Consider the following 17,196-nt stretch of genomic DNA (forward strand, 5'->3'; position numbering starts at 1 on the left):
GCAACAAAGACTTACCGGCTATGGAGAGGGCTCAGCCCGTGAAAATGCAGACAAAATACACATAAATGTGACGGATAATGTGGAAAAGGTAGGCCACGCCCACTTTCTCCAAAAAAAGATGGAGGAGTCGGGATAGTCGGAAAATCTGTTCTTTCTGGCACAAACTCATTATAAATGATCTGCAACAATTCTGCGCCCAAAAAAACCAAAGGTCCCTGCATTTTTTAGGCGCAGATACAATAATACATGTCCCCCTACATGTCCGAAAAATAATAATCACCACCTATATAATAAGGGAAAAGAAGCTCAGTAAACAGCTTCAGTATTGCTTGATTTACATTGCACATACATAAACTCTCACTGAACTGAGTTTAAAAGTTTTGTGGAAAATATTAATTTTATTCAAAATAAACAAAAAGGCCTACGGTCTTTTGTATACAGCATCTATGCAGAGCAAAACGTCCCAAAGCACAGCACAAAAAAACCTTTGAAGTAATACATTCTCATACTTAATCTCTTCAATCTGTTCCATAGTTTTTACATATCTTACAAATGCACAGATGCAAGGAATTATGACAGCAGGATCAGACTACAAAGGGTTTGCTTGTAGTCTGTTTCCACGGAGACATATCTATATATCTGCCAGGAGCTGCGTTTCATAAAAAAAAGTAGGAAAATTTTATACAAAAGTATTTGCAGACTTGATACATGTTTATTGTAAATTCATGGGAAGAATAAAAAAATAGCAACAGATCTATAAAGTCTAAACAAGTTCAATGTTTGTTAAAGTTCAATGTTTGTTAAAATTCAAATATATAAATGAATGACCCTCATAAATAGCAAATTCAAGATACATCTTCCTATCAAAATATTTCAAATTTATATTGTGTTTACAAAGTGGATTCTATGCTAAAAGGGATGGCCTCTAAGCCCAAGTTTTTATGTAGGTAAAGATAAGACCCAAAAAAAGGTCAGTCTTAACAAACTTACCCTGCTAAATTTCAGGGTTTGCCAACAGGAGCCTCAGGTTAAATGACCCTGGGCAGCAGGACTTGGGACTAACTGTGATTTCCATGTCCCGCTTGCTCCAGGTGGATGGAGGTGGCTGTGCAGTGATTACTGCGCCCATGCCCCCTGCTGCATAACCACTCCCCTGTCAATTGTTCGAGGGTGTGTGGATATATTCGCACACCCCTCCAACCACTGTCAGGGAAGTGGTTATGCAGCAGGGGGCTTGCAAAGAGTAATGACTGTTCCGGGCCCCTCTCCAAGCAAGCGGGACCTGGGATGTCTATGCATATCTGGGTCCTGCTGCTCAGGGTCATATGAACCTTGAACTTTAACAGGGTAAGGGTCGCGGTGCTCACTTTCATCGGACTTTACATCTATTTAAGGGATTTGCACGGCTTTGACAGGTATTTAAGAGGGGTTTGTGACGGGATTGTGACGCACGCGATCGGATAGTGGCACAGCGGCGCTGGCTTTCATGCAACGGAGATCGGGGGCGTGCCATTGGACGGTCCAACTGAGTCGGGCTGAGCGCGGGATTTAACTTTAAAATTGTGTCCTAAGCCCAAGCACTTACATGCACCACTTAAAAGATGGTGAACTCTGTCGGACCTGAGCAGGGAAGCGACACATGCAGGATATCGGGCAAACGATGTAAGTAAACCGTGGCAGAGTGCAGGATCGTCTGACACTTTCGGTGAACTCCAGCGGATGCCTAAGTAAAAAAGGCTAAGATGGCCAATATAATAATAACAAAAATATGAAGTTTTTACACTTAAAAAAATAAAAATAAAATGACCCTTATGAGCAGCAATGCTTATAGGGGTCACAAAGGATGTGTTCAGATACTAGAGAAGGCATACAGACATTCTTACGTCTTACTTTCTTTATCATGATATAACATAACATGAAGCCAAATCTCGGTCAAGAAGTTCACTTTGAAGCTACAAGGTAGGTCCAACAAGCTCATGTCACTGGAAGCTGAATAAATCCAATGATATTCACTTGTTTAGTTGCTAAAAGCACCTCATTGTTTATGTGGTCCATTGATTTTATCCTCATTGATTCTTATTTCATGAAAAGAACATTATACATTAAACATCTGTAAGGATACGGTAATTAAAAAGGATCTTGTAGGATAATGAATGGTACTTCTACCATGTAAGCATAAGAGTTTATTGACCTCCTGCTGGCAGGAAAAATCAATCAATGTGATACTGTGGAAGTAATAAAGGACATTGCTAATGAGAGATGCCACTGAAGACTAGTAATGATAAATAATTAGCTATGTAATGATGTATGCACTATACAATAACTACTTATGGGGAGATTTCTGAACACCACTAAAGAGGGTCCATGTATTATATTACTGCTGCTTACACAAAACGTTGATGCTATCTGTTATCAGTAACAACCTACAGTTTCCTAACATTATACACCTGCAATATATGTTGTGCTATGCAAGTACTTTTTTTTAGATATTTAGATGTTTTAGTCTTGTAGGTTTATTATATTTGAATAATTTTGACTGTGATAAATATTATACATATACAAATTTGTTGTCCGGGTTGTTATAAGAAAAACTGCGCTGCCTTAGGGAAACTAATTTGCATATGTAATTCCCAGAATCCCCACTGGGGTATGGATTTTAAGTCTCTGCACATTCTGGCACCAGAATTTTACCCCTAACACCAGTAATACCTGCTGGTAAAGGGTTAAAAGTCCTCCACATATTACCAACAATTATCTGCCACTGAGATTCAGTAAGATTGTGCAACCGATATCCTGCATGTGTCGCTTCCCCGCTCAGGTTCTACAGAGTTCACCATATTTTTAGTGATGCATCTAAGTGCTTGGGCTTGCGACACAATTTGAAAAGTAAATCCCGCGCTCAGTCCGAATCAGTCAGACTGTCCAACGGCAAGCGCCCCCTAATTTGTGTCGTATGGAAGCCAACGCAGCTGCACCACAAAAAGGATCGCATGCGCCACAATCTCAGCGCAGACACTTCTTTAATACCTGTGTAAGCCATTTAATACCTGTGTAAGGTGCACAGTCCGACAAGCGCGTGCAACCTTTAGTAAATGAGCCCCACTGTATTTTAGAGAGAGCATTGTGTGGGAAACTACAGATTATGTCAGCATTTCACTCACCCCGCATTGGGCGGGCTACATTGCAGTGGGCAGAGCCAACATAGACAAAGGCAGAAAAGTTAGGGGAACAATTTTACTGGTCGGCGGAGGAAAATTTAAGCTGAGATACTTGCATTTCACTTTTCAACAAAGGCACAGTTGTGGTGGTTGGGGTGGGTGAGTAAGGTTTGTTGTGCCTGTTCTTGATGACAGGTTCCATTCAATGAAAAACTCTCAATAAGGAGAACACTTTCTTCCATGACTTAAGTAGGGGGTGTGTCTCAGACTACTTAAACTTTCCATAGGCACAAAACAGTAGCAAAATTATAGTGATGAAACCCAGGGAGAGCGTGTGTGTAAAGAAGTCTTGATAAATTCTGTCCTCAGACTCTATTTATTTGTTCTCTACTTTCTCTTCGCATTCTACTTTCTTCGTAAAATATTGACTTTGCAATGTGGGTGATCTTAGATAATTTTATAGGGTTTGGCCACTTTACCTCATGTTTTTTGTAATGTATGTGTTAGTGTGGGGAGCATGCTATTTGGTAATTTACCAATGTAAAAACTATTAATAGTTCTTTACTAATATGTAAAGTGAAGCCTCCTGGGAGATTGTACATGGACGGTTAGTGATCACATGACCCTCCATCTGCAGCCATGTTATGGTCAGGAATCTCTGGTTGAGGAAATAAAAGACAGGAGGATTCACTTTACATATCAAGAAAGCAGAGCAGAAGTATTACCGTATATACAAAAAATGTGCTGAAAAACGTCCCATTCGGCTTATACACGAGTCAATATCCAGCTATAAAGAGTAAAAAATACTTAAAAAATAATAAACTTATATACTCACCCTCCGGTGGCCCCGATGTGCAGCCGCTTGTCTTCAGGCGTCTGCGCCGCTTGTCTTCAGGCTTACGCGCCCGTCTTCTTTCTTCTGCTGAGCTCCGCCATGTCTTTCCCCCGGGTGGCGCCTAGTATGACGTGCTGGCTGGGAGAGAGCAATGGCGGCGCCCAGCAGAAGAAAGAAGACGGGAGCAGAAGCCTGAAGACAAGCGGCGCGGACATCTGGGGAGCAGCGCTGCACATCGGGGTCACCGGAGGGTGAGTATATAAGTTAAACGAAACCTACCACTTAGAATGGTCGGTGTAAGCAGTAAATACCGAGCACTTTTTAAACACTAGAGCAGAAGAGGCTTCGGCGCACGATCGTATACTACTGGGGGCAGGCTGTATACTACTAGGGGCAGGCTGTATACTACTAGGGGCAAGCTATATACCACTGAGGGCAAGCTGTATACCACTGGGGGCAGGCTGTATACCACTGGGGGAAAGCTGTATACCACTGGGGGAAGGCTGTATACCACTGGGGGCAAACTGTATACTACTGGGGGCAAACTGTATACTACTGGGGGCAAACTGTATACTACTGGGGGCAGGCTGTATACTACTGGGGACAGGCTGTATACTACTGGGGGCAAGCTGTATACTACTGGGGGCAAACTGTATACTACTGGGGGCAGGCTGTATACTACTGTGGGCAAGCTGTATACTACTGGGGGCAGGCTGTATACTACTGGGGGCAAGCTGTATACTACTGTGGGCAAGCTGTATACTACTGGGGGCAAGCTGTATACTACTGGGGGCAGGCTGTATACTACTGGGGGCAGGCTGTATACTACTGGGGGCAAGCTGTATACTACTGGGGACAAGCTGTATACTACTGGGGGCAGGCTGTATACTACTGGGGGCAAGCTGTATACTACTGGGGGCAAGCTGTATACTACTGGGGGCAGGCTGTATACTACTGGGGGTAGGCTGTATACTACTGGGGGCAGGCTGGGCTGGCTGTATACTATAGGAGGCTGGTTGGCTATATACTGGGGGGGGGGTCTGTGACCAATGCATTTCCCACCCTGGGCTTATACTCGAGTCAATAGTTTTTCCCAGTTTTTGGTGGTAAAATTAGGGGTCTCGGCTTATACTCGGGTCGGCTTATACTCGAGTATATACGGTAATAATTTTTATATTGGTAAATGACCTATTATCATGCCCCCTACACTTACACACACATTACAAAAAAACCATGAGGTAAAGTGGCCAACCCCTTTAAGTTATTTTGTGCTTGGTATAGTAAAATCAGTGTCCCTTAATGACGCTGTCAGTGCATTATTTAGTCCCTATGAATAATACAAGGAACTTTTGAACAATTGTCATTTGCCACTCAGTCACAGATATTGTGGTTAAGTCACAAAAATCTATGGGGGTTAGCAAGATAATGAATGACTCAAATCAAATTATAGTAGAATTATATCATGTAATCTAAATTATGTTATTATTTTCACAATAAAACCCCTTATAACATATGGTGATACTCCTCAAGCACCATGTCATTTACTTATTGTTCATGATTGCTTTGTGGGGGTTAAAGGTCTTGTCAAATAAACAGGTGAATCGTCTCTTGGTACATAAAATGAGAGAAAACTTTTAACAATGTTGATAATTTTTGAGTAGAGATGAGCTGACCTGAACTTTCCATTTAGGTTCAGGGTTCAGGAGTATTGTGCCTTGGTGGGGAATGTATTTTTAACATCCCCCACCCCATTTACTTTAAAGGGGCTTTCCCTTGGAACTGATGCACATTGTTGAGCACCATATTCAGCAATCTCCGTCAGCTCCATAGAGATGAATGAGGCAGCTCGGCCATGCGCGGGCTGCTTCGCTCATCTCGGGTAGCGACAAGGGGTCCAACTGGGGTTCATTGGACCCCCCATTCTCTAGATCTGTAGGGGTGTCATTAGTAAGGCACCCACTGATCAGCAAGTTAGGATAGGGCCTAACTTATTTCATGGAAAAAAAACCTTTACGATAAAAACAGAATTTTCACTAAAATGAAAGATCATTGCGAAATAGGGATGGTATTTGTCAGTACCTGTCCAACCACAACCAGGCTTGGCATAGCTGACAGACTAGGTAGGTGGTGGCGAACTCACCCTGCGACGTCCCTGCGGGCTAAGGCCCTGCCTAATGCAGATAAACCGCTCTGATAAGGGCAAACCCACTATCGTGGAACCTAACTGACGGACCCTGAGCGACCCTACAAGATGACAGGAAGACTTACTTTGCCTGGCAGCTGCTGGATGGTGGAGCGGACAGGTAACCAGAATACAGATATAGACCAGTGTTCACACTGGTGCACAGAATACTAACACAGGTTTGAGACAGAGAAAGCAGAATAACACTAGGAGGTAAATGATACTGAGGGACAAACAACAGATACAGGAAGACAGGCGGGATATACACAGGTCAGGTCCAGATACAGGTACAGGCGGGATATACACAGGTCAGGTCCAGATACAGGTACAGGCGGGATATACACAGGTCAGGTCAAGATACAGGTACAGGCGGGATATACACAGGTCAGGTCCAGATACAGGTACAGGCGGGATATACACAGGTCAGGTCAAGATCAAATGGGTTATATACAGGTCAGGTCAAGATAAAACAGTTTATATACAGGTCATGTTCAGATACAGGCAAACAAGCGGAGACAAACAAACCAGGTCAAAACCAAGATGGCTGCAAAGGTACAGAATCGGATACAAAACACAGAATACCAAACAAGACAGCAGGAGCAAGAGATACACAGGTAGGACTTGAAGAATAACCAGCCAGGTATGATAGGAGCAGGCAGGTATATAAGGCCGTTCCCGGACCAACTCCAGCAGCCACTGGGGGAACTGTCAACCAGGCTAATAACCCTTGCTGGGCAGGGCAAAAATACAAGGAGCAGGGTGTGGTTCAGTTAATCCAAACATAAGCAGTAAGCCACAGTTCACACACAAATAAACGCCATCTATTCTGCCAATTGCTGATAGAGCGACGTTCAGGCACGGACGTTACAGTATGTCTGAAAAGTTTAGAAATATATATGCCATGTTGTTTACACTTATGGGATGATTTGGGGACTACTAGAATCTTTTTTTTTTTTTTTAAATGATATTTAAAAGAAATCCAAAATCATGTAAACCATAAAAAAGCTTCAGTGAGCTATATGAAGAGTTGAGACAAGGCAAATGCTTTAGGGAGCTAATGAATGACATATCATTACAGTTTCCAAACAATACAAAACAGCAGCAACAGTAACAAAAGGGAATAGAAAAAGAGAGAGCTGTTACTTATAAAGCGAACAGTAGGGAGACATAGATTTATGCATGAGTGTTTACATACGCTGAGATCAATAAAAAGAGGTTTAACTAGTGTAAAATTGTTATCTGTCATTGATAGCATCCATCACCATTAACAACAGAGAGAAATCCTCCAATCAATCTTCACAAATGATGTGCGCGCTATTCACTTGTGTCAGAAGACGCCAATAACCTGAGAGTGACGAGAGATTAATGGCAAGGCAGAACAAATGTTAGACAATGTCATCTTCCCTCCAGCTTCCCTTACTGCAACAATAACTTACACAACAGGGAAAAGCTTGTGCTTATCAGCCGGCAATGGAGGAGACAGATAGGAGCGCACAATGGAAGACCCCAAAAAAGCCTTTATTACAGGTGAGCCCTGTGATCAGCAAGTAAGCGCTAACTATTTAATTAGTCTAGTAATTAGTGACAGGCAACGATGGAAGGCAGGAGACCGTGCAGACACATGTAAAGATAAAATGCCTAATTACACACAAGTGTAGGGCCAGAGAATGCCAGGAAGGACAGATGTGCAGGATATTGGCTACTGCTCTGCCAGATAGCACGGTCATTATGCAGCCTCTGATTTATATAGAACTTTCCAATGCAGGTCTCAGTCACTGCAAAAAAATATATCCATAATATTAGATTTTTTCATCATTATCTCTCAAAGGACATCTACCATCAGTTTTACTTGCTATTACTTACTTGTTCCTCAGGATATCTTTCCGGACAATATTGCAGCCATATAGAATTATAAAAATGATGCTAATAAGTCTGGGGTGCACCGGTTACGTCACCGGAGACGTCCTTTAATTAATTCACTCCACCCGTTCTGATACAAGTCTCTGATACCGTACCACTCCATGCACCCATTGCCGGCCAATGGGGGACGTATATACGGCCGCAAGCTTGTGGCCGTATATATGCCCCCCCAAAAGACGTGTGAATGTAGCCTCTTGGGGTAGGTGTTTTTGTCTTTTGTATAAAAATAAAGGATACTACCTCTTGGCTAGTATAAGGTCATTCACAGTTTGGGGCCAAATCTTGTAAATGATAGGAGGAATTAAAGCTAAAAAAAAATTGGATGTGGGGGTCATTCAGCATGTTGTACTTGGTGACAAGCCCCCTTTGAATATACTTATTATATGTATATTATATGTACTTAGTATATGTTTATGTATACAAGTATATGTAGTATACAGCCAGCCCCCTGTAGTATATAGCCAGCCAGCTCCCATGTAGTATACATCAAGCCAGCCCCCAGTATTATACAGCCAGCCCCATTTAGTATACAGCCAGCCAGCCCCATTTATTATACAGCCAGCCCCCAGTAGTATACAGCCAGTCCCCATGTAGTATATAGCCAGCCAGCCAGACCCTATTTGTATACAGCCAGCCAGACCCTAGTAGTATACAGCCAGCCAGCCCCACATGTAGTATACAGCCAGCCCCTAGTAGTATACAGCCAGACCCATGTAGTATACAGCCTGCCAGCCTCCAGTAGTATACAGTCAGCCAGCCCCATGTAGTATACAGCCTGCCAGTCCCCAATAGTATACAGCCAGCCCCATGTAGCATACAGCCAGCCCGCCCAGCACATTAAAAAAAACTTACATGCTCACCCTCCAGTGCCCCGATGCTCCACGCGGCTCCCGGTCCTTGTCGCGGCTCCTGGCGCCTCCTCTTCTATCTTCTTATGTTGTAGTAGCCGGCAGAGACGCATCCCATGACAATATTTTATCCAGGTGACAATAGGAAATGCAGCAAAATTGATTGTTTAGCATTGGGGTGGGGACTTTATATATAGGACCATGTGTATATGTTTGTTACTGAAGGTGGGGGCTGTGCATACATGTGCGTTTCAGGGGGTGGGGACCATGTATATATGTGTGTTACAGTGGGCTGGATATATTTATTACTGCTGTATATTTCTATTACTGAGGGGGGTGTAAATATTTATTATGGGGGCATGGATTGATTTATTACGGGGGGTTGCATATTTGTATTAATTAACTCACCAACTTACTTTAATGAAAATAATTGTGGGAAGGGCACCCCACGCCCTTAATCCGGGCCTGTTCATGATATATTTTACAGGACTATTATGACTTGTCCTTATGCTTTATAATCATAGGCAGCTTTGCTAATTATTTTTGCAATATATAATATTGTGTACAGTTCTTGCCATGGACACTATCAAGTTTACCTGATGCTGTAGACCAGTATATTAATGGTGGTGGCATTCACTGAGGTATATTCCTTTACTTTATTTCAAACCTGTCTCGATGTGAGTCAGGGCAAAACAGTCTTTCTTTAAAACAGGCGGTCCCCTACTTAAAGGAAACCTACCACTTGTAGTGGCAGGTTTCCGATGGAAATACCGGGCACCAGCTCAGGGTGAGCTGGTGCCGGAGCTTATTTTAGTTAGTGTTTTAAACCGTGGTATCGCGGTTTAAAACACTTTTTAAACGTTATAGCCGGCGCAGGCAGGTACGCGCTCGGCGCTTACCGTGCACGCGGCTCTCATTCACTTCCTATGTAGCCGCGCGCACGGTAAGCGCCGAGCGCGTACCTCCCTGCGCCGGCTATAAAGTTTAAAAAGTGTTTTAAACCGCGATACTGCGGTTTAAAACACTAACTAAAATAAGCTCCGGCACCAGCTCACCCTGAGCTGGTGCCCGGTATTGCCATCGGAAACCTGCCACTACAAGTGGTAGGTTTCCTTTAAGAACACCTGACTTACAGACGACCCCTAGTTACAAACGGACCTCTGGATTTTGGTAATTTACTATACAGTACTTTAGTCCCAGGATAAAATAAACAGCTATAACAGTTATCAAAGTTGTCTACCATTAAGATTTTTGCTAATCCTGGTTATGACAACCCAACATTTTCAAAGCCCAATAGTCATAGAGACCACTTGCCTGAGTTTATAATTATAAAGTATACAGTTCCGACTTACATGCAAATTCAACTTAGGAACAAACTTTCAGAACCTATCTTGTACGTGACCCAGGAACTGCCTGTGTATAATAAAGCCTTGATAACTGTTTGGTAAATTTGAGCTATCATATTATTATGAGTATTGAAACTCCTGTAATACATCTTGTAGGTAATGAATAAAAAAATTACCTAAAAATTACAATTTAACCAATGTAAGTTTTCATTCTAGAATATATGACATTTTACGATGTTTGGAGCAAAAAATTGAGAACATTTTCTTAATTTATTTCTATGTGTTTAAACTAGAATATTATAGGTCCCGGTGTAAACAATATGGCAAAGACAGTGATGAAAATGAGCAAGGGAGAATAGTATTTAATGTGTCTTTCAAAGAGACATGGTCTCATTTCAGTGATATCAGCCCACCGCAGTGCAAATAATCCCTTGTGCATATGAATAGTAAATCAGATTCCATAATCCATAGACAGGCGCGTCACTTTATTACATTTCTGTTCTGGTTTTATGTAATTTCCCTTATCTCTTTAGTATTTACATTACATTTCTCCATCTCTTTGAAACTTACTTCCAGCACCGGACGGATTAAAAAGATATTTTCAATCATGGATTACAAAGGATATTTACCCTTATCAAGAAGCAATTACATTACTTCCACCTGTATACAAAGGGAAGGATTAAAACCTACTGCTAAAGTGAGGCACAGACAAGATACTGCAGAGTCAAAAGGATCTGAGCGATTGTTAAGAACATCACTCCAATTAGCCGAGGTCATTTCCAAATTGTGGCATATAAAATGTCACATGCAAAATGGGTTTCCAAAATGGCTTTTTTTATGATACGATACATCTTGACTATATGTATGGTTCGCTTTACTGTGGTGGCATGCAGGGAATTACTGTTTTGAGGGCTAAGTTAAAAATTATTAATATTCAAAAAAATATAATTTAAATGAAACATTTAAGAAATTGTCACCGCTCCTGGCGTGTCATATTTAGTATTCCCATGAAAAAAATCGGATTTACAAGAACTTAACATAATGTCACTAGTATGCCCATAATAAAGGGTGCACTCCAATAGCGGTAATTGCTTCCCGTTTACGAATGCATAATGATCTACCTACCCGAAACTAAACTGCTGCTATGTACATTGACAAACAAAGCACATGACAGATTCAGCGTGGAATTTGAACTTTGTTGAAAAGCGTTTTCATGCGCTACAGTTAATTAATCAGTAATATTCCGAGTAATATTATAAAAAGGTCTCCATGGATACAAACAATTTAAAATAATTACCTACAAAAAAAATAATAAGGAAATGATTTCCTCTTTAAGGGATTAAAGGCAAAATTGCTTCAATCGCAGCATTTTGTAATAAAAGAAACCTTTGAAATCTGGAGAAAAAGGGGCTGCAAAATTATATAAATTGATTGTAAATGTTTTCATAGTATTTATCTTCATTATTTATTTCTCGTCACCACAATTATACAAGTGCAAATTATAAGGATTTTTAAAATTATATCACAGATTTTGCATGTGGCTCCATAGTAACACTTTCAGATGATAGAGAAAGGGACCTTCATCCTGCAGCTGTGAGGGAAGAGATGGTCAATGCATATGTAACATTCTGGAAACAAGTTCACTAAGTACTGGATGCCGTTTTTGGTAGTCCAATAAAAATACAGAGGGTCAACAATATTTAACCAAAAATCCATTCATGGCAGCAACAGGGTCAACAACAGGTCAGTAATGAGGGTCAACAACCCTCACTTATGGTATTCAATATTTTTTCGTCTCAACTCAATGAAATGGATGTACCATGTGTTGCAGCTACTCACATCTTATTAGATACAAGATACTGCTCTTACACAGCCCGCAGACACTTCATGATTCCTCTGTGCCATGTCAGCACACAACATCTCAATGTACAGGCAGTCCCCGGGTTACATACAAGATAGGGTCTGTAGGTTTGTTCTTAAGTTGAGTTTGTATGTAAGTCGGAACTGTATATTTTATCACTGTAATCCCAGCCAGAACTTTTTTGGTCTCTGTGACAATTGGATTTTAAAAATGTTGGGTTGTCATAAGAATCAATATTAACACTAAAGCTTCATTACAGACACATTTGATAACTGTTTCAGCTCTTTATTGTAGCCTAGGACTAAAGTACAATAAATTACCAATATTCAGAGGTCCATTTGTAACTATGGGTCGTATGTAAGTCGAGCGTTCTTAAGTAGGGGACCGCCTGTACTAAGATTGACAAAGTACAGGATTTATCTACACTTTTATGCAGCTGAACATTTTATTTCCTTCTGACAAATAGAAAAAGAAAGATGAGACGGATCAGAGATGAGAGATGATGAGATCAATGACACTCTCAGCTCTACTAAATCACATATAACACACACAGAGTCAGCTCTGCTATATGCCTCCCTCCCTATTAAAGACCTGTCTATAGCTAGTAGAGAAAGTCTGTGCATTCTGCTGCTTGCCGGAAGGAAGTGCCTGTGTTTGAGGTGGTCTTGTAATGCAGGGTGAGGGGCAGAAGGCAGAGAGCACTGCAGTGTGCAGACAAGAGAAGCTATTCATGAGAGGAATCCAAAAGTCAGAAGATTTATGGTTGGATCCAGGGGTAACCAAAATTGTAAAGACCAGGACTAACAGAGAAAGGTTGGAATTATATCTGAGAAATGCTGTATTTTTGTTAATAACAGTGAATTACATTAAGTAATTCTGTATAATTCTGTATAATTCTGTATTTAAGTATCTTGTCCTCATGGGAATACCCTTTTAAGACAACCCATTTAAGAACCTGCCATAAATAAAACAATTTAATACTGGAATAAAAATGTATGAAAAAATCTTACCAAAAGACAAGTGTTTCAAGGAAAGATATTCCAACATCTGATGCTCCCACTACTACAATACGGGCATTAATAGTTATTTTTGGTTCCAATGTCAACTTCCGATTGATGTGGTACAGGGCATAAGCCGGCTGTAGAAAAGAAAAGAACACACCACAATAGTAAATAAACATAGCATAAGAACTCAGTGTCTATAGACCATTTTACAAAAAGATTTTTAGGAATGTTTATTCTTCATTTTTGCTTCCTTATTGACTCTATTTATATGTGGCGGATGCAAGTGAATAAGTTTAGATCCAGTATGCATTTGACGGCAACATATTGACCCAATTATATAGGCTGTTGAGATGCTTGTTGGTTGGCCAATTATTGTCCCCATTAACACTTAATATCTCCAAAATATTTCCCAGAACTTAAAAATACATTTTTAACAATAAAATTCTTTCATCAGCATATGCGAACTTACATCAATTAGTCATGGTTAGAGACAAGCGGAACTGTAGTTTCAGGTTCGGTTTTCGGATTGGCCATGGCAAGTAGCAACAAACATCAGTCCGGCAATATGCCCGGGTCGCCTGGCCGAACCTGAACTGAAACTAAGGTCCGCTAATCTCTGGTCATGGTTACTGCCTCTAAACATGTAGGAGTCACCATAATTACACCATTTGAGGTATGACTGACATCTCCCTGACTATTCTTTTCCAGTAAAACTACAACATAGGAAAGGGCCATCTGCTACAAGCTCCTTCACTATGTAGAATTAAAGGCAGTGCAGGATCCTTATGTCAGACTCACACCACTTAGATACCATTGACGTATTCTGACGTTAAGTGTCAATGAGACCTCCAAGCCTGGAAAACCAATCTGAAGCACCGTACATGTGAGGATGCATTTGAGGATGCCATAGTTTTTCAACTAGGCAAAATTGTTCTCCCATTAAAATTATTGGGAGGCAACCATGTTTTTTGCTTTCCAGACAAAAAAAGGAGCAACATGCCCTATATTTTGAGCAAAATTGACCCTGCTCCAAATGTAGGGCTCATTGGTCAAAATCTGTGTCGGGAAAAACCAAGCACCAGATGTTTATACTTTACCAAATATTGTTATGTAAATGAGCCCTAATAGAAAAGCAGTTCCGTAAATTAAAAGACAATAACTTTTAAAATAACTATAAAAGTAACTGATGGGAAAAGACGTAAGGGATATAGTTATATTTAAAATACATTGATTTGATTTAAACTACGTTATACAGTATTTCTAAGTGATGTTTTATATATTTTTTTCTTTGTACCAGGATAAAAAAAACTACATTCATTACAAATTATGATCAAAGATCATGAGATGCATAAAGGAAAAATACAAAAAAACTTATAAAAACAATTAAACTTTGATTTCTAATTCAACAAAAAAAAAATGTTCTTGCATTGTTGAATCTGGTCATTTGTTAGTGATATCAGGCAGATTTCATTATCTATTCTTAGTCCAAGCTTTGTCCAGAAGAATTCTGACATCCTGTGGCCATTGAAGGTACATTTTATTTAGTTAGCAGTAAATAGTGTGAGGTTTGGGGATTGGACAAAGGCTTTCAAAGCAATGTCAGGTCATTTGATGAAATGAAAACAATAAATAATTATAATGGATTGAGGAAATTATTAAAAGGTCTATCAAAAAACCCATTGAATAGCTTTGAAATAGGATTAGACTAAAGCAGATTGTATAGTATTGTATAGTAGCGGATCTAATCTGAAGTAAGGTTTGCTAAACTTCTACATACACTTTTGGCCACTTTTCATATTACTCAATGATTTCTACATATTAATTTTTTTTTTTTTAAACTTATTTTTTAGGAGTGATTTTACATGATTCAATCTCTGCACTAGATTGCTTTAGTGACTTTTTCTCAGAAGAGAAGACTTTAAATCACGCTCTGTACAATAATAAAAATCTCATAATAATAAGCATTATAAGAGCTTTGATATACTTATTTTTTTTTCTAATTTCAGGAAAACCCCATGGGTGTCGCTGCCAGAATAAATGAAAAAATGTAATTAAAAATTCCTCGGGACATTTCCTGCTAGGCTGGAAGTGTCAGAAGCAACAGGACCTGTAGTAAAAAGCCACTTTTTACCGTTGCACTATGGTTTAGATTTGCTTCCAACAGTAGATGGGCTTCATGAAACACCAAACACTGCAATCATCTAACAAAATGTCATCACTTCCAAAGATGATGCAGTGCTTGCCGTTTCATATAATAATTCCTATCCACTGTTGAAAACTTTGTGGAGGGAAACAAAACTAGACCCTCGATCAACTACATTAAAATTATTCCTTCTTAAAGGGTAACTTAACTCCTTGCATAAATCAAAAGTTTAGACCATAATAATAAAATTTGTAATGTACAGTACAGACCAAAGGTTTGGCCACACCTTCTCATTCAAAGAGTATTCTGCATTTTCATGACTATAAAACTTGAAGTTTCACACTCAAGGCATCAAAACTGTGAATCAACACATGTAGAATTATATTGTCAGGGTCGCTAGGGAGAATGCTGGGACTTCTGGTTCTTCTGCTGGTGCCAGCAGCGTTCTCCGACCCCGGCGCGTATCCGCGTAAACTCCACCTCTCGTCCCGGGCAGCGGCTGCTAAGATCTCGCGCTGTCTAGGAGTTATGTTCGGAACTGCTGGGACTTGTGGTACCTCTGCATGATGCCTGGTTGTTCTGCACCATGAGGGGTTAATTCCCAGAAGCTGTCCAGCTCCTATCAAGTTCTGGAGGTGGAGTTCTGGCTGCATAAATTGCAGCTTCACTAGTCACCTGTGCCAGTGTTTGAAATCCCTTCATCACTCGCTTTCTGCTTTAGGTTGTATTGCTCTGTATCTGCATCTGTATCGTTGTGACCTCGGCTAGTTTTTGACATTGACTCTTTGCTTACTGATTTTGCTCTTGACGTACCCTCTCTTTGTGACTCCGGCTAGTTTACTATTCTTTTGTGTTTTATGTTTGTCAGTCTGTTTGTGTTTCCCTTCCCACACCTATCCAGTGTATTTCGAGTCTTCAAGTAGTCGCCCCACGGTTTAGCGTGGGGGGGCTACAGGAAGGGACAGAGGTTGGGACAAGCTCAGGGCACACTATCCCCTGTCTTCTGTGTTACCCAACCCTAACATATATACTTAACAAAAAAGTGTGAAACAACCGAAAAAATGTCTTATATTCTACGTACTTCCACCTTTTGCTTTTATTTCTGCTTTGCACACTCTTGGCACTGCTCACTACAGGAGAAAGAAGGAGCAGAAAAAAAAGACCCAGAGAAGCCGTTTTCACTAATGAAGTATATTATAAAGTTTACTATTATTTCCTGCTCTATTCATTTCTGAAATAAAAAATAACGCCAATGGTTACGTTTTAAAAATGTAAATGTTAACTTTTTAACCAAATGAAAATGTATTACATACTAATAATCTGTCCAGCATATGCAAATTAATGGTGGGACTGTGTATTCTGTGCATCCATAATTGTTATCAAACAATAGCCTTTCACCAACAATGTAAATTATGTTAAAAGAATATCTCATGGCCCTTAATAAGCGTATTAACAACATTCTTTTATAATGAAGAACTATTTATCTCATAGATGCCTATAATGCAGTGTAAGGTCTAAGAGGTTTTTGCATACATTATCCATGGGGAGGCTTATAGCTTCCAATAGAACAATATATGTGGCAGCAATTACCGCAGTAACAGTTGGGTATCTGCACCGTTAACACTCTCAGGGTTTGAGAAGATAAAAGACTTGTATGACATGTACATAGTAACAGATTTTCTTTCATCAGACCTAGAAACGGGATTCCTGATAAGTGCACTGATGTAAAAGCTGACATTATACAACTTGACCATGCATTAGTCGGGAAACATATGGAGTACTACTTATCAATCATGATATGAAGATATCTGCTGCTAATGCTTGACGGGTAATTAAACAAAAGGCGTACCGTGGAGGTATTTATCAGATGCTGTCTGGCCTTGTTTTCCGAGCCATAAG

The 17,196-nt window shown here is 40.3% G+C and overlaps 1 protein-coding gene across 2 annotated transcripts in view; it reads right to left on the reverse strand.

Annotated features, from left to right (window-relative positions):
• Nucleotides 1–17,196, reverse strand: part of CFAP61 (cilia and flagella associated protein 61) — a 228,145-nt gene that overhangs the window by 107,691 nt on the left and 103,258 nt on the right. For both annotated transcript variants that reach the window (XM_072140627.1, XM_072140628.1), the window contains exon 18: nt 13,161–13,288. In XM_072140627.1, coding sequence (XP_071996728.1) covers nt 13,161–13,288 — 128 coding nt within the window. The remainder of the gene's footprint in view (nt 1–13,160; nt 13,289–17,196) is intronic.

Source organism: Engystomops pustulosus, chromosome 3, assembly GCF_040894005.1.
Source record: "Engystomops pustulosus chromosome 3, aEngPut4.maternal, whole genome shotgun sequence".
Classification (NCBI taxonomy): Eukaryota; Metazoa; Chordata; class Amphibia; order Anura; family Leptodactylidae; genus Engystomops; species Engystomops pustulosus.